This window comes from Acanthamoeba castellanii (assembly GCF_000313135.1).
Source record: "Acanthamoeba castellanii str. Neff unplaced genomic scaffold scf7180000084769, whole genome shotgun sequence".
In the NCBI taxonomy this organism is placed as follows: domain Eukaryota; phylum Discosea; order Longamoebia; family Acanthamoebidae; genus Acanthamoeba; species Acanthamoeba castellanii.
In genome coordinates, this window is record NW_004457268.1 from 600,030 (window position 1) to 616,712 (window position 16,683).

Genomic DNA, 16,683 nt, shown 5'->3' on the forward strand with positions numbered 1-16,683 from the left:
GGTCGACGGGCTCGATGACGGCGAGGCGGCGGGGGAGGCCGAGGGAGAGGCCGACGGCGAGGGCACGGGCGTGGGGCACACAGGGATGTGAACCTCACCGCCGCCGGGGCCGCTCAGGGTCTGTGCCACCACGTTGCCAACGATCTGGCCGTTCTCGACGGTGAGCGACGAGTTGTAGGCCAGCAGGTTGCCCTCCAGGCCGAAGCCGCTGACGGTCACGCTCGGGGCCTGAGCAGACAACGTAGGTGATGTAGGCGCCGGGCACGCCACCGTTGTTGATGCCAAAGTTGGTGAAGGTGAGAGACTCGTTGGCGCTGCCGACGATGGCGACCACAACGCTCTCAACGGCCGACGCGTTGGCAAAGCTGAAGGTGGCCGACGAGGCGACGTTGATGTCCGACGCGTTGACCACGAAAGCCTGCGACGCGTTGGCGCTGGTGCTGGTGAACGAGATCTCGCGCCAGGGCGACACCGTGGCCGCGGTGCTGTTGACAGCGGCGGCGCAGAGCTGGTTGGCCGTGGCGTTGAGCTGGGCCGCCTCGGCGGTGAAGTTGACAGTGGTCAGGTTCTGCACGGAGCCCAGCAGGGGGCGGCCGTTGGCGAAGCCCGGGAGGGAGATCAGGTCGGCCGAGTTCTCGGCGACGAGCGAGCCGCACTGGACGCCGGCGTTGAAGATGTTGATGGTCGCGTTGGCGCCGCCGACGATGATGGTGGCGTCGCTGGAGTTGCAGCCGGTCAGGCGCGTGGCGAAACCGAAGCTCGAGGCGCGCAGGCTGCCGAAGGCAGTGGCGACACGACCCTCCACGTCACCGTTGGTCATGTCGAAGGTGAAGTTGCTCGCCGAGGCGCCGGGGGCGCCGAGCAGGAACACATTGTAGGCCGACACGCCGGATCCGAACAGGGGTGCGGGGCACAGGGGAGTGGCCGAGGGCGACGCGGAGGGCGAGGGAGACGCGGAAGGCGAGGCCGAGGGCTGCGGGGTGCTGAAAATAGCCGAGGGTGAGGGCGAAGCCGGGGCTGAGGGCGACGACGAGGGCGAAGCCGAGGGCGACGACGACGGCGAGTTCGACGGAGAAGCCGAGGGCGACGACGAGGGCGAGTTCGACGGAGAAGCCGACGGCGACGATGAAGGCGACGACGAGGGCGACGGGGCAATAGGCGAAGCCGAAGCCGAAGCCGAGGCAGACGGAGCCGCCGAAGACGAGGGCGATGCAGACGACGAAGGCGAAGCCGAGGCCGAGGCCGAGGCCGAGGGGGCAGCCGACGACGAAGGGGAGGCCGACGAAGAGGGAGACGCCGAGGGCGAAGACGAGGCCGAAGGCGAGGGGGGAATGGCCGATGCCGAGGGTGACGCCGACGAGGAAGGCGAAGCCGAAGCCGAAGCCGAGGGGGAGGCCGACGGCGAAGCCGAGGGCGACGACGACGGAGAAGCCGACGATGAAGGCGAGGCCGACGGCGACGACGAGGGCGACGCTGAGGGAACTGCCGAGGCCGAGGGCGAAGGAGCGGCGCTGGGGCACACGGGGACGTGGACCTCACCGCTTCCTGTGCCGGTCAGAGACTGAGCGACGACGTTGCCGAGCAGCTGGCCGTTCTGGATGCTGACGGCCGAGAAGGGCGCCAACAGGTTGCCGTAGAGGCCGAAGTTCTGGATGTTGACGGTGGGCGCTGCGCACACGACAAAAGTCACCTGGCCGGAGCTGACGCCGTTGAGGAATGTCTGGAATCCGCCCATGTTGATGGCACCGGAGCCCACCAGCAGGATGGTGATCTGGTCGACGGCCGAGGCGTCGGCGACGTTGAGGGTGAGGGAAGACGCGGCGTTGATGTCAGCCACGTTGATGGTGAAGGCCTGCGAGGCGTTGCCGTTGCCCGCGAGGGTGATGGCGCCTCCGGACACGCCGGCAGCCACGCCGCCGGCCGAGCACAGGGACGAGGCCACGTCTTCCAGCTCAGTCTGAGCCGCACCAAAGTCGATTCCTGGTTTGTCGTCAAAAATCAAAGCACGCGGGTGAGTGGTTGGAATTTCTCAATATAAAACGGTGGCGTGTAGTTGGTTGCAGGGGAGTCCGCACCGGTGTTGTCGAGCACGCTGCCCTGAACGAGCTCGCCATTGGCGAAGCCCGGGAGCGAGATGAGCTGGGCCGACTCCTCGGCGAAGAGCGAGCCGCACTGGAGGCCTCCGGAGAAGCTCACCGACGAGCCCTCGCCGCCGACGACCAGGGTGGGGGTCGACGCGTTGCACGAGCCCAGGCGGGTACCGACACCAAAGTTGGTGGCGCGGAAGTTACCGTTGACAGCCACGCTGCCCTCGGTGTCGCCGTTGATGAGGTCGAAGGTGTAGTTGCCGGAGCCGCCTCCGAGCAGGAACACGTTGTAGCCCGACGCGGCCGAGCCGAAGAACGAAGCCGGGCACGACTGGGCAGAGGCCCACGAGGCGCACAGACCGACGGTGATGACCAAGCACAATGCCACTTGTGCCTTCATGATGGCTGGGTCTCGACGGTGGTTGGTGGTTGGTCGCTTGGTTGGTTGGTTGGTTGGTGGTTTGTTTCTCTCTTGTTGCTAACAGGCGTTCTCTCTTGCACTTGCACTAGCTCAGAGGAGCTTGTGTTGGTGCTTGTGGGAATGGAGCTGTAGTTGGCGCGGTTGTTGAAGAGATGAGATGAAGAATAAAGGACTGGAGGTGGATCATTATATACTAAGTGGCTGGAGTGGCTCCGGACTCTTCTCGGCGGGTTTTCGTCGTCACCGCTATGATCTGGTTGGGTGTGGGGATATAGTGGCTAACTTCTATATACTCCGACGTCATTTACCATCAACACGCTGTATTGTCGCCAGACTTGACGCTACGAGCCTCCAGCGAGCCAACCGGCGAGGCCGAGAAGCGCTGTGGTTCTGCAGGTGAGTCTCATTGGACCATGCTCGAGCACTTCGCTGCGGGAGGTCTGTGGATTGCTTGCCCGCAGCACTGACCAATTGGCGAGCGGACAGTAAAAAGCGAAAAGACTCCGCTAAATTCGGCGGAAAAAAAATAGCACTATTGGCCAAAAACCTAGCGGAAATTCTGGCAAAAAGTCACATTTTCTCCAGATTAAAAGCCACTTTTCTTTTTAATTTACTTTTGCATTCCGTGAAATGTTTTCCTAAAGTACTTCGTGCCAACCAAAAAACAACACCGTTCAGCGTAACTGAGAAAACCAGCAGAACCGGTTCGCCTAAACTGGTCTGCATTGGTTCTGGGATCTGTATTGGTGGGCCACCCTTCAAGTACGTCAGGCACAAGCCTTCTTTCTCCAGACTGCACTTGAAGACGCTTGAGAAGAGAGATGGCCACACAACCGTGCTTGAACAAGGTGATCCTGAAGGAGTTCAAGGACACCTGCTATCGCTCGTTCGCGCAGGACCAGATCACTATCACCTTCCCCGACGAGGAGGACCTGACCAAGGTTGAAGTCATTCTCACCCCCAACGAGGGCGTGTACCGCGACGCTCGCATCGTCTTCTCCATCGACCTCACCACCGAGTACCCCACCAGGGCACCCATCATCCGCTGCAAGACGCCAGTCCTGCACCCCAACATCGAGGGCGATGAGATCTGCCTGAACATCCTCGATGGTACCCTGCTCAGCTTCTTCTTCATTGGCATCTTCTACTTGCACTTTCTTGTCGAAGAAGCAAAGTCTTACAAGAGGTTATTTGTTGGGCTGCAGACGAATGGAGCGAGTGCCTGAGGCTCGTCGACTACGCACTGCTCTGGCTCCTCTACAACCCCAACCTCGACTCGAGGCTCAACTGTGACTGCCCCGAAGAGGAGGACAGCTTCGTCGTCCTCGCTCGTCGCGCCCTGTGCGGCGAACATGTCGGCGGCCGCTACTACGAGTGCCTCCTGATCGTGCCCGAGGCCCCTCCACCCCCTCCCGCCCCCACCGTCGTGGGCCTCACCACCGCCTTCTCCCTGGCCGCCTCGCTGGCGGCTCGATTCGGCCTCGAGCACCCCAATGACACCAACATCAACGACGACTCAGTGGGCGCCTCGCCAGCAGATCTATTCGGCCTCGAGCACGCCAACGACACCACCAACGAGCAGATGGTCGAAGCACCCACGTTGACGCCTATTGCCGTGTAAACAGAAGAGCTGGCGCACAGCATCATCGACGACGTGTACATAAATACAGAGAAGAGATTTTCTTTACCCCGTGAAGCTGTTGTGTCGTATCTCTCTCTCTCTCGCAGCCCGCAACAGCTCTTCTCCTTGAGGGCTGAGGCCTGACCGCCACCTTAAACTTTAGAGTTGAAAATAAAAAGTGAAGAAAAGGGAAGTGGTTGGATAAAAAGGTAACAGGAAAAAAAGGTGAGAAGGAGATGACGACCATCATCAACCTGAACTACAGTTGGTCCGATCTGGAGTACACCCCACCGGTGGGGACGGCTGCGCGACCGCTCTCCTCATCTCCCTTCTCCTACCCGCGCCCCAACAAGCGGGACAATCGTCGCAAGGGCGGCAAGGGCATCTTCGTGCTGGCCGACGAGCTTTTCCTCTACACCTTCTCCTTTCTCGACCCCATCGAACTCATCACCACGAGCCTCGTCTGCCAGGAATTCAAACGGCTCATCAACGACGATGTACACCCCACCAATTATTTTCTATTATTTATTTTTAATATTATTTACAATATTAATATCACATTAATATTTATATTTATTGTTTGTTTGTTTATTTATTTCAGAGCTTGTGGCGAAGTCTGTACCACACGTATTGGAAGCGGGACTATGCCCACCGACGCTCTTGGCGCGAGGCCGTCAAGCAGGTGCGCATTCTTCCCACGTCGGCCCAGCTGCCTCTCTTGGCCCAGAGCCCGAGCTCATAACAAGTGGGCTACCGCGTGCGGCGTGTGCGGTGTGTGCGGTGTGTGCGGGAATGCAGGGAATGTTGTCGGAGGAGAACTGGACGACGGGGAACAATCAGAAGCTGGTGCTGAAGGGCGCCCACACGGGTCCCATCACGTGCATCCAGCTCAACGGGGACACGGTGGTGAGCGGCGGGGCCGACGCCGCGCTGCAGGTGTGGAACCGGCAGGACGGCTCCAAGCGCGTGCAGCTGCGCGGACACACGGCCGAGGTCCAGACCCTCGAGCTGCGCGGCAACCGCGCCGTCAGCGGCTCCGCCGACTCCACCATTCGGGTATTTATTTATTTATACTTATTTATAATTTGTTTATTATTGTTTGAAATCATTCTGTGATATTTGATTGTTATTATTTTTGAAATTAATATTTATATGTGGTCAGATATGGAGCGTATATTCGAAGGACTGCCTCAAGGTCCTCTCCGGCCACCAGAAGGCCATCGGTGCGAGCAATGGCGTTGTGCGTGTCGTGCGCTTGTGCCGTGTGCGTGTTCCTGTCTGACCATTGTGTCCCGCGTTCCAGAGTGCACCAATGTAGACGATGCATACATTGTGAGCGGCTCGGCCGACTCCACGGTGAGGCTCTGGTAATACTGAATACTAGTTCCTGATGACCGCTGCTCACCAGCAAGCCAACCGCTGACGCACGCACGCACGCACGCAGGGATATGAACACGGGCCAGCTCATGCGAACGTGGCGGGAACACACCGAGGCCATCACGCGAGTCGCCATCCGCGACGGCGGCCGCACCCTTGTCTCCGCCGCCGTCGATGGTCTCTCTCTTCTCCCTCTCCCCCTTTGACACGACACACGCGACACGCCGCATACGACACGACACGACACGACACGAGGATGCCACTACAACACACACGCCACACCGCACTCACCCCTTTTCCATCTCTGTGTGTGCGCGTGCGGGCGCGACGCAGGGGACGTGAAGCTGTGGGACAGCCTGTCGGGGAACAGCATCCAGACGCTCAAGCACCCGTCGGCGGTGAACTGCCTGCAGGTGCGGGACTACAACGTGGTGTCGGCGGCCAAGGACGTCATCTACATCTGGGACATGCGCATGGGCCGATGGCACAAGCTCAAGAGCCATACCCGGCCCGTCCTCTGCATGCACTACTACGAAGACAACCGGCTGGTACTTTGCTCGTGTGTCATGTCTTGTGTTGCGTGTGTCGTGTGTCGTGTGTCGTGTGTCGTGTGTCGTGTGTCGTGTGTCGTTGCGTGTGTCGTGTGTCGTGTGTCGCGTGTGTCGCGTGTGTCGCGTGTGTCGCGTGTGCGGTGTGTGTCCTAAAGTGAATGTTTTGTGGTTGGCGTAGGTGAGCGGGTCGCTGGACACGACGATTCGTGTGTGGGACCTCAGTCGCGGTAGCGAAGAGGAGATCGGCACCTTCAAAGGGCACACCCAAGGTACACACTTACCATCATCGTCGTCATTCTCGTTGTCGTTGTCATCAATCAGACAATCAGCAGCGGCTGACGTGCGTACGTCGTGTCGTGCGGTGTGTTGCGTGTGCGGTCACGCGTTTTTTCGTTTTCAGGAGTCAAGTGCATACAGTGCGATGGTCGGCGGGTGGTGAGCGGGTCCAACGACCACACGATTCGGGTGTTCGATCTCGAGGAGGGGCGCTGCCTGTACGCCTTCCTCTTCTCCGATTGGGTCAACTGCCTGGCCTTTGACGAGTCCACCCTCGCCGGCGGCTCCTCCGACTCAACCCTCTCCCTCTTCTCCTACTACCTCCACCCGCGGTCTTGACCAATTCTTTATTTATTTTTGAATATATAAGTAATTATTATATTCTATTTTTTTGGTTGGAATGTAGTCAATGTATTCAATCATTGCATACATTCCAATCATACAACGCCTCCCCGCCTTCATCTAAGGCCGCTGCAGGTACTTCTCCACAGCCTTGAACGTGAACGGCTGCAGACACGCGGTGTGAGAATGTGTCGTGTGCGTGGTGGTGGTGGTGTGTGCGTGCGTGTGTGTGGTGTGTGTGCGGTGGTGTGTGTTGTTGTTGTGAAGGCGACGGTACCTGGTAGTAGTAGTCGGCGTGGCGTTCGTCTTCGGGCAGGGATGCCTCAGTGTCCGTGGCTCCAGTCATCAGCTTGTAGTCCAGCACTTGGTCCTGCACCAGCTTGTTCATCGCAGCTGCACGCGATGGGAGAGGTCGATCGAGTAAGCAAAGGAGGTGAAGAACGAGAGGGGAGAGAGAGAGAGAGAGAGGAGCGCACTGATGGGCTCCTTGTAGAAGTCGGCCAGGAAATCGCGTTTCTTGGCGTGGTCCTTGATCTGATCGATCAGCTTACCGATCTGATCGTCCAGCTGCAACATCTGGAGAGGGGCAAAACAAAACAACACCACACACACACCACACACACACACACACACACCACACACACACACAGCGAACATAGCATTCAACGCACAGGTCAGCCAAAGACCGCGTGTGCGGCGCGGGCGGTGGTGGCTTCGCCTCACGCACCTCGCGAGACGAGGCAGGGTTGTTCAGGATGGGGTGCTTCTGCGGGAGCGTCTCGTCGACCTCCACCTCGATGTCGTAACACTCCCGGTAGTCCTGCCAGTCGCCCTCCCGCCTTTTTATATATTAATAATATATTTATTATTAGTATTATTATTATTATTACACTAATAACGCCAGTATAGATGTAAAGAATAAATAAATTCATAAATAAATAAATAAGGGAGGTGGTACTTGATGGTGTATTCGATTTCGATGGGGTCGGCGGGCGAGAGGTGTTCGCTGACGAGCCGCGTGAGGTCGGACGCAGCGAAGCGGGTGCAGCCGAAGGCCTCCTGCAGCACCTCGTCGCACACCACGTACCGCCGATCCTCCGGATCATGCAAACGATTCGCCTGCGACACACGACACGACACGACCAACGACACGACCAACGACACGACACGACACGACCAACGACACGACACGACAAGCGCACGACGCCTGGTGAACACAACGTAGACTCGAAGAACGTGCGGGGGCGAGACGGGCGGGTACCCGAACGTATTGCCACACGCCCAGCACGATTTTGGGTCTCGTGTCGGTGTGCATGCCCAGCGCGCCGCCCAACGCCGGCGACAGCTTGAATCGGTTCGGGGCGTAGTCCAGGTGGAGGATGATCTTGGCGGTGGTCTCCGCGTCGCCCGCTCGCTTGATTTCAAACCCGTCCGTGTCGCCGTGCGACTGCGCCTTGTCCCACTGCCAAGTGTAATGCAACACGACACACAGTTGGTGACACACACACACACACACCACACAACCACACACACACACACACACACACACACACACACACACACACACACACACACACACACACACAACGAGCACTGCGGCGGCGGGGAAGGGGGGGTGAGGAGTGTCAACCTCGATGATGTCGTTCGGGGTGTAGACGTCCTTGTCGAGCTGAACGAGGACCTTGCGGAAGAAGCGCGAGAACTTGGTCTTGGTCGGGCGCGACGTCGTGCGGCGCTGCAGATCCACCTCCTGCTACCACACACCGCACACCGCACACGACACACACGTGGGTGAATAACGACACGACACACACGCGGCACACATGGCGCAGGACACACACGGCACACACACACAACACGCACCTGATCGAAGAGGTAGCCCTCGATCCTGAGCGTCCATGAGGGCGGCTCGTGAACGCCGGCCTGGCGGATGTGTGCAAAGGTCAGGGTTAGTAGCCAGGCGTGCAACAATCGACGATCATCGATTGCAACACACACACACACACACACACAAGCGAACACGCGCGCGACAGGTTAGTACCTCGTCGACGTGGTAGTAGCCCTGCTGATTGTCGTAGGTGTTGTAGATGAACATGCGCAGGATCTTCGTCGTCTGTCGTCGTCGTCGATGATGATGATGATGATGATGAACGCGCGCAGGTTAGCGTTGCGCGTTACGTGCGGTGCCGGCGCGTTGTGTGTGCGCCGTGTGTACTGTAGTCGTACCCGCGAGGTCTTGCCCTGTTTCGACTCCTGGATGTCGAGCTGCTTGCGCAGAAGGGTGGCGTCGAGCCGTCGCTCGAACTCGACCAACCGATCGTAGGCTTCGGCCTCGGGCACGTAGCCCACGATCTTTTCAAAATTGAATTGATTTACATTAATCCACCAAAGAAATAGGAATAAAGAAGTAGTTGTGGGGGCTGCACCTTCTCTGGCAGGCGGCGGGTCACGTTTTCGTCGTAGATCTTTGGCCTCCTGTAATTACATACAACAACATGAACATTGGCAATTAAAGGAAATTGAGTAATTAATTATTGGGTTGGTACTTTGATTTCTTGCTGGGCGAGAGCGCCAGATTGTTTCCCGAGGGCCGGGCGCGGTTTCGCTTGCTCGCGCCACTGCTGGCCGACGTCGACCCACCAGTCCACGAGGTGGCCATCTGTTTCGTGCAGTCAAGAAAAATGAAAAATGAAAACTAGCCGTTAAAAGTTGTTTTTCCTTCATCTTTTCTTTTTCTTTTTTTTCAACCCACAACATCAACTGGTCAGGTAGTCCACAAGGATGAAGGTCTTGTCGTCCTTCTGGGCCAGAGTGCAGCACGTGTTACCGGTCTGGACGAGATTGACGGTCACTCGTGGTGCGCCCTCCCACTTGGGCAGGTCGTTGTCGCCCTGCGCCGTCCTCTGCCAGAAGTCCACCCAGCTGCCGTCGCTGTTGGACTCGACGTAGAAGCTCTGGTTGGGCGACGAGAAGCGGCCAGCGCCCGAGCCTGACACTGCCGTGCCCACGATGGCGGTGATGATCGCCTGGGTTTCGGGGGGGGCAGGTCTCTGACGCAGGTTCAAAACAGTTGATGGTGCCAAACGCGTACTTCACGCATGGAGGGTGCGGTGAACTTGTAGACGACGACCTGCGTGTCGCCGTACCACTTCCAGCCCTTCTTCTCGGCTCGCATGGTGTCCATGATCCACATGTGGCTAGAGAACGCTGCTATACCGGCCAACACCGAGGCACTGGCGTTGAGTTTGTCATAGTCCACCTCAAATGAGTACCATTCCTCGCTTCTTCGCCTGGTGACCTTGCCCACGTTCTTCAGCTCCGCCCAAACACCCTCCACAGTTGACATTTTGTTCTTCCTCTTGGTTATGTTTTTATCCGTTCAGTTCAAAAGACCAGAGCATGGACCAATTGGAACAATTTTTAAGTGAACTTGGACTTACCCTGGTGTGTTACCTTTTTGAGGCTGAGTACCTCTTGGGTGGACAGGCACCTCTGCTGATCTTTCTATCACGCCCTCTTAACCACCACCAACGCGCTTAACATGGTTCACATCTTTCTCGTTCATGTTACCTCTGGGAATCTTGGGCGTGCCCACGTGAACGCCCATGCGGACTCGCAGGCCCTTGTACATTACACTACGCCGACACATATGCAATTAAGGAGGCGGCAGAAGAATGCAGAGTGGAATGTGGGGCTAAGGGAGTACCGATCGTCGGTGTCGCCCCACTCCTCGGCCGCGCCAGGGTGGTCCAGCAGCGCCTCGGGCCACGCCACCGCCAGCAGAGCCTGCTGCACTCGGCGCACCAGGCCAGCGCGTCGCTCGCCTGCTGGAAGGCCATGCAGAACGAGCCCTCGCCGCTGTTGCGGTCGCGGATGAACACCACCTCGTAGCCCCGGTGCCGCTTGAGCGCCGCGCGCAGGGTCTCGTTGTGGAGCAGCGTGGCGTCGCGCATGGCCGCTGCGTTGAACTCCCAGAGCGAGGCGGCGCGCGTGATGTCGGTGAACACGATCGCCACCTCGCCCTCGGGCGCGCGTACCCCCCCCCCAGCAGCCGCGGCGTGAGCGGCCGAGAGGTTCTTCGACGAGTTGGATGGTGAAGAGGTGCCGGTCGATGAAGAGTTGGCCGACGGCATAGTCCACGAGCCGTAGATGTTTTTCTGCAAGCCCCCGGCGCCCGTCGGGTCCCGAGTTGCCCGATGACGACGAGTTGGAGGTCTTGGAGGTGAAGTCGGAATGAGCTCGTTGTGCAGCAACTGGTCGCCACAAACACTGGGTGAGACAAATTGGGAGAAGACAACTTGAGGCAATTTGGGAGCGTACATCGTAGAGAGAGCCGAGGCCCATGTACTCCATGGCGATGCACATCTTGGGCGCCTTGGTCGACGAGGCCATGAACAACACCACGTTAGGGTGCCTCAACGACGTCATCACCCTCACCTGAGCCGCAACAACAGGTCAGTGATGAAAGCAAGGGACAACAGCACAATGACGCCGCATACCTCGTCCTTGAAGTTTTCTCCATGTCCTTGGTAATCTTCTCCGAGCCCATGACCTTGACGGCCACCTCGGTGCCCTTCCACGTGGCCTTGTGCACTGCGCCGTAGCTGCCGGCGCCCAGCTGTTCGCCGACCTCGAGTTCGTCGTACTCGATCTCCCAATCGTCGGATTGGTCGCTCCTGCGCTTGATGACGATCAGGAGGGCCACCATCAGAGCCAACAGCAGACAGACCACCAAAGCGGCCACCGGGATCGTAACGCCTGTTGAGTTGGGTGGTCAGATCAACTTAGGCTGAATTTTGCGGCGGCAAGGTGGAAGTCGCACCGAGAGCGATGGCGGTCGAGTCGGACGAGCCGGAGCCCTCGGCGGTGGCGAAGCTTTCGCAGTACTGCCCCACTCAGCCCGTGTCGCACACGCACCAATTGGAGGTGCACACGCCGGCACTGGAGCACAGGGTGTAGCCGTTGTCGATGCAGCCGTGGACGTTGCTCACGGCGATGCCGTTGCAGGTGAACTCCTTCAGCTGTCGCAGGAACTGGCGCTCGATGGGCTCCGCGGCCGTGGCCAAGATGAAGCCCTGCCGGTTGGCGCTCTGCCTCGCCACGGCGTTGGTCTGGGTCCAGTAGAGGAAGCTGGCCAGGGCTCGCGCGGTGTTGCAGTCCTGCATGGTCTGGCTTCGATAGAAGAACGAACCGAACGCCGCCAGCGGCCAACTGTTGTTATCGGAAGCTGGGGGGGCCATTCAAGTGAGTTGGTTGGGCGACTGTGATTGCGCGGAGGAGTTAAAGGTGCTATGGCTCGGTACCCAGTATGAGGTTAGTGTAAGACAAGTCGCCCTGCAGTGCGTAAGCGTCGAGGGCGCTCTCAATCGACTCCGTGGTCGGCACAACCACGTTTCCCTCACCATTCGGGTTGACCAGCGCCGCAGCTCCGAGCGTGCGCACCTACCGCATGAGCCAGGGCCAATCAGCAATCAAACAGCAGCGCGTGGAGAGTTGAGGTTAGGGCATCGACAGCGAGGATCTCGTAGAACTGCCAGAAGGCGAACGAGTACTGATTCGCCTGGAGAAGCGGGACCACGCCCGTTGGGCTGCTGGTGACCAGCGATCTGCTTACGTCGTTCTGAACCGGGAATGTTACCAGGGAACCTCGACCAACCTGCCAAACACCGACACATTCCATAAATTCCAGGTTTCTGGTAGCCAAGCAAGTCATGCGTGATGGGCGGAGTTCTAACGACTACGAACCTGGTCGTGGTACTCGGGCACCTCGCTCGCCAAAAGAGCGGTGAAGACCTGCGTCGTGGCGGAGGCCACGCTCTGGGTCACCACCAGGATCGGCTGATCGGGCAGCGCATCGGCCACGTCGGCCGTGTTGAGCTCCTTGATGCGTTGGTCTGACCACATGGTGATGTTGGCCAGGTAGATGAGCGCGATGGTCTCCAGGTCGAGCACCAGGGTCTTGCCCTCGAGCTCCGGTATGTTGTAGCCCGGCACGATCGCGTAGACCGCGACCGGCATGAGCGCGACGTCGGGCATGAGCGAGTACCAGGTGGCCGACAGGCCGTTGCTCGTGGCGCCGTAGTCCTCCTGGTAGGTGACCAGCAGCTGCTTGGCCGGCGTGGGCTCCGACTCGAAGAACTTGAGCTTGGTGGTACCCGACGTGCGCGCGATGGCCCACGAGGTGTAGACCGGCAGCGGCGGGCCGGCGCCGACCAGATAGGCCGTCGTGTAGGCCTGCTCCCCGTTGCAGCGCACCGTGGGCAGCTGGTCGATCACCCGCTTCCTGAAACTGACATCCAGCGGAGCATAGCCTCGCGCCGTCGCCGATCGCGATGCGCTGCACCAGAATGACCGCGCACACACGCGCGTGAGCGTAAGTGATGATGGCGATGATGATAGTTTCGTTCGGGACCGTACGCGTCATTGGTCTGAGCCCAGGCGACAAGGTTGAGCGCCTCTTGCACGTAGGTGCAGTCGAGCTTGGTGGTGTTCCGGGCCACGGAGATGTAGACCAGAAAGGAGATGGGCCAGGTGGCGGTTCCATTGCCGTCGTAGATGTCCACCGCAAAGTTGCCGGCGTCGAGGTCGTCGCTGAAGTCGGCCATGGCCGACTGGATCGACGCCCGAGGGATCGACGAAGTTGCCGGCCTTATTGTACATATTCATCACCCGCAAGCCCTCCGGTAGGGTCACAGCGTCCGTCAAGTAGATGTAGGTCATCGAATTGGCGTTATTCTAGATACGACCACAACACAACACATCACAAAACATTGGCCATCGGCAATTGACATTGTAAGAAAAGCAGAATAGGGGCCTGGTTGTCTGTGTTACGCGTGTGCACTGTAAATGATCGAGCCTGGTGTGATTGTGAAAGTGTACCTGAAGCCATTCGGTGCGCAGCACACCCGAGGAACCAAGGGCGAAGGCCCGAGGCGGCACGGCGGTGGCTGGCGGCAGCTGCGCAAGCGACCGGTTGGCGGCGGCGAGGACATCAGCAAAGTTGACGCTGAAGCTCTCCATGGCGCGCTTGAAGACCTCGACCACGGTGAGCTCCGTGTTGTCGCTGTAGCCCAGGCGGATATCCTCGCTGGGCAACTTGTTGGCGATGGCCGGGTTGAGGTCCTTGATGCGGGTGTCGTTCCACTTGGTAACCACGCACGCCCAGATATCGCCCAGAGTGTCTCGGTCAAGGACCTGTTTGCACGGGCAAGTGTCAACCAATCAACCGCAGAATTTGTCAAGTGTAGAACCAATCAATGGTACTATCAATATCTACTGAATTGGGTGTTTGGGGGGGGGGAGTACGATGCTGGGGTCGGAGGGGCCGAGGGCGGGGATGTTGTAGGCCATCACCATGGCTTGGCCCGCCAACGGCAGCTGGAGGAGGTAGCTGCACTCCTCGAACTCGTCGGTGATGCCCCGGTCTAGGCACGTGAAATCCTGTGTGTGTGCCACCCACGTCCTTAGCACAGGTGGGCATTCGAGAGAAGGAGCCCACGATTGGTCTCTAGTGTTTAGCACGGTACCGAGGTTGAAGGAGTCAAGGGCCACATTTGTGCCAACTCCGGTGTACGTGAGGCTGGGGAACAAAGGAAAGAGGCGTTCACCAACCATAAAAAGGCGCACAACGATCTTTCACAAAGTCCGGGCGTTCGGTACCTGACGTCGTCACGCGAGAACTGGTAGTCCGCTGACCACGACTGGAAGTGGGAAACGGCGTTGGGGCTGCCCGAGCCGAACAGCTCCACCCCGTACGCTGCCTCTTGACCACCGTCAGCCATCAACTCCTCCCATTGAGCTCGCACCATAAAACAATTTCTTCGGCTCGGAAAACAACTCCGTGTGCGGTGGTTGGTACCGGGGGGGCAGAAGCTCTGCACGAGAAGGACCAGCAGCAGGCTGGTCGCCAGCGTACAGTAGCGGTGGGAAGAGGTCATTTCTCTCCCGGTCTTGGCTTGGCACTGGCAACGGTACTGGTGGCCAGCTGCGAGCTGTGAGGTAGGTGGGTGTTGTGTGCGTGTGGGCGGAAGTAAAGAAGTGAAGCCAACCCTTTCGCCGGTGCAGAAATGGGTCCTCCCTCCTGTTGGGCGTCATGATTGGCGGGTGGAACAAACTCAGCATGTAACTCCGTGTGCACCGCCCCGCGCGAGTTCAAACTGGCCCCTAGTTGCAGAACGGGGAGCGCGTGCTGTTGCACCCGGAGTGTTCACCCTCCACAAGACCTCAAGGGCGTGCGCACGTGAGTGAATGAGGCCGAGGTTCTCTGGAAGCACCGCCATTGGCTTGCATCGACAAGGATATAAAGAAAAGACCAGAAATTGGGCCGTGAAAAAGACACTGTTCCCTGCGGCCCAAGCGATCATCAGCACGTGTGCGTGTGTCTGACATCAACAGACACTCTTCACCACACCGCTGCACACAACAGATAGCTATTCGGAGCTGCCACCTCCAGTGTGGGAACCCTCCGCGTCTCTCTGCGTCTGGAGCCTCACTAACGAATAGACAGGTTTTCCTTTCATACAACTGATGATCCTAGATGTGCGCCTAACTCGGTCCTCTCTAGTTGAGGTCTTACACTGCGCAATTAATCGTCCACCCCCCATGCACCTACCTCACACTCCAATAGGCTGTGTTTGTTCATATCTCAGTTTTTTCTGGGAACCAATGCTTGCAATGGGCGTGGGCCGCCCGACAAATAAGAGGCGGAAAGAGGGCCTACAAAGCGGCACCAAAGCTGACGAAGAAGAAACAACCAAACAACACCAATGAGGAGGAGGGGAGACAGGAGCAAGCACAGGGGTCGCTGGTGCGGGAGGTGCGGCATTTGTTCGATGGGTCCGATGACCAAGGCGGCCTGCAAGACCAAGGGCAAGAAGGGTGCCAACAGAAGAGAACTCCAGGCCATCATCCTCGACATCGATCTGGACTGAAGTCCTCGTGGTCATCCAATTGCCAACGGCGGAGCAGGCTCAACACAACGCGCAGGTCTTTCCACTACAACCACAACCACCACGGCAAGGAGCGAGGAGAGCGAAGAAGAGGCGCGACGCGGCAACCATGCAACACAAGAGAGGAGACGAGGTCGGAGGCGTAAGACCATCAACAACGAACGACCGAGCGCGAGGGGGGAGAGACGGATACTGTTACTATTTTTGCAACTCAACAGCTATTCTTGAAAGTGCGGTAGTGTTGTTTGTTGCTGTACAGAAAGACAAAGAAACCTCTAGATACCGAGCTGGGCGGCTGAGGAGTCGTTGTCATCGCCCACCTGCTGTCGAGGAAGGTCACCACGTCCTCCATGCGGGGCCGCTTGTCGGCGTTGGCGTGCCAGCACTTCTTCATCACCTTCGGAACTCGGGCGGGCAGTCGTTGGGATCTGCGGTCGCTTGCCCTCGAGCACGTCGAGCGACACGCCCATGAAGTTGCGCCCGGCGTAGGGCTCCTTGCGCGTGGCCACCTGCCACATGATGATGCCGAACGAGAACACGTCGGCCCGCTCGTCGTACTTCTCGCCGCGCAGATCTCGGGCGCGGTCCAGCAGGGCGTGCCGCAGCGGGTCATGGTGGCGTTCTCCTCCTTGATGCGCGCGAACCCGAAGTCGGCCACCTTCACGTTCATGTTCTCGTCCACCAGCAGGTTGGAGGGCTTGAGGTCGCGGTGCACGATGACCGGGTGGAGCGAGTGGAGATAGTTGATGCCCAGCGCGGCCGACCGCAGCAGACGGAGCTTCTGCTTCCAGGCCAGCTTGATGGTGTTGTTGGCCAGGATGTCCTTGAGCGAGCCCTGCTTCATGAACTCGGTCACAATGCACAGGTTCGGCTTCTTCACGCACGCCCCTATTGTGATGGCGGTGGTGGTGATGAGAATAACGGTCACGACCATGAAACAGAGGGCTGTGACGTCAGTACCGATGAAGAGGACGATGTTGGGGTGGTGGAGCTCCGACAGGAAGGCCATCTCCGCGCGGAACTCGAGCATGCGCCGCTCGTCGAGCTTCTGCTTGATGAA

At 58.8% G+C, this 16,683-nt stretch overlaps 6 protein-coding genes and 1 pseudogene across 6 annotated transcripts in view; 2 read left to right on the forward strand and 5 right to left on the reverse strand.

Annotated features, from left to right (window-relative positions):
• Positions 1-2,487, reverse strand: part of ACA1_261090 (uncharacterized protein) — a gene marked incomplete at both ends in the record, with an annotated part of 4,463 nt that extends 1,976 nt beyond the window's left edge. Inside the window, 3 exon segments of the mRNA XM_004333666.1 lie at positions 8-228; positions 239-1,980; positions 2,076-2,487. Coding sequence (XP_004333714.1) covers positions 8-228; positions 239-1,980; positions 2,076-2,487 — 2,375 coding nt within the window.
• Positions 2,488-3,329: 842 nt separating this feature from the next.
• Positions 3,330-4,129, forward strand: ACA1_261200 (Ubiquitinconjugating enzyme subfamily protein; the record flags this gene model as incomplete). The annotated part of the gene is made up of 2 exons (XM_004333667.1): positions 3,330-3,618; positions 3,714-4,129. The coding sequence occupies 2 exons, from the start codon at positions 3,330-3,332 to the stop codon at positions 4,127-4,129; spliced, it is 705 nt and encodes a 234-aa protein (XP_004333715.1).
• Positions 4,130-4,365: 236 nt separating this feature from the next.
• On the forward strand, positions 4,366-6,672 carry ACA1_261210 (F-box domain containing protein; the record flags this gene model as incomplete). Its single annotated transcript, XM_004333668.1, is given in 10 exon segments — positions 4,366-4,626; positions 4,731-4,811; positions 4,928-5,185; positions 5,292-5,352; positions 5,433-5,496; positions 5,574-5,683; positions 5,840-5,904; positions 5,920-6,054; positions 6,236-6,326; positions 6,458-6,672. The coding sequence occupies 10 exon segments, from the start codon at positions 4,366-4,368 to the stop codon at positions 6,670-6,672; spliced, it is 1,341 nt and encodes a 446-aa protein (XP_004333716.1).
• A 123-nt stretch (positions 6,673-6,795) lies between these two features.
• Positions 6,796-9,334, reverse strand: ACA1_261220 (SWIB/MDM2 domain containing protein; the record flags this gene model as incomplete). The annotated part of the gene is made up of 12 exons (XM_004333669.1): positions 6,796-6,840; positions 6,953-7,068; positions 7,152-7,251; positions 7,403-7,514; positions 7,634-7,794; positions 7,937-8,137; positions 8,306-8,425; positions 8,539-8,598; positions 8,717-8,788; positions 8,902-9,027; positions 9,102-9,150; positions 9,222-9,334. The coding sequence occupies 12 exons, from the start codon at positions 9,332-9,334 to the stop codon at positions 6,796-6,798; spliced, it is 1,275 nt and encodes a 424-aa protein (XP_004333717.1).
• Positions 9,335-9,431: 97 nt separating this feature from the next.
• ACA1_261230 (uncharacterized protein) lies at positions 9,432-10,021 on the reverse strand (the record flags this gene model as incomplete). The annotated part of the gene is made up of 2 exons (XM_004333670.1): positions 9,432-9,701; positions 9,767-10,021. 2 exons carry the CDS (start codon positions 10,019-10,021, stop codon positions 9,432-9,434), a joined length of 525 nt encoding a protein of 174 aa, XP_004333718.1.
• Positions 10,022-10,192: 171 nt separating this feature from the next.
• ACA1_261240 (serine/threonine protein kinase) lies at positions 10,193-14,612 on the reverse strand (the record flags this gene model as incomplete). The annotated part of the gene is given in 18 exon segments (XM_004333671.1): positions 10,193-10,310; positions 10,382-10,469; positions 10,480-10,499; positions 10,522-10,832; positions 10,996-11,107; positions 11,175-11,433; positions 11,498-11,561; positions 11,610-11,902; positions 11,979-12,117; positions 12,188-12,295; positions 12,421-13,012; positions 13,093-13,286; positions 13,297-13,410; positions 13,555-13,869; positions 13,981-14,115; positions 14,197-14,254; positions 14,335-14,431; positions 14,534-14,612. The coding sequence occupies 18 exon segments, from the start codon at positions 14,610-14,612 to the stop codon at positions 10,193-10,195; spliced, it is 3,096 nt and encodes a 1,031-aa protein (XP_004333719.1).
• Positions 14,613-15,834: 1,222 nt separating this feature from the next.
• ACA1_261250 overlaps positions 15,835-16,683 on the reverse strand; it is a 6,337-nt pseudogene continuing 5,488 nt past the window's right edge.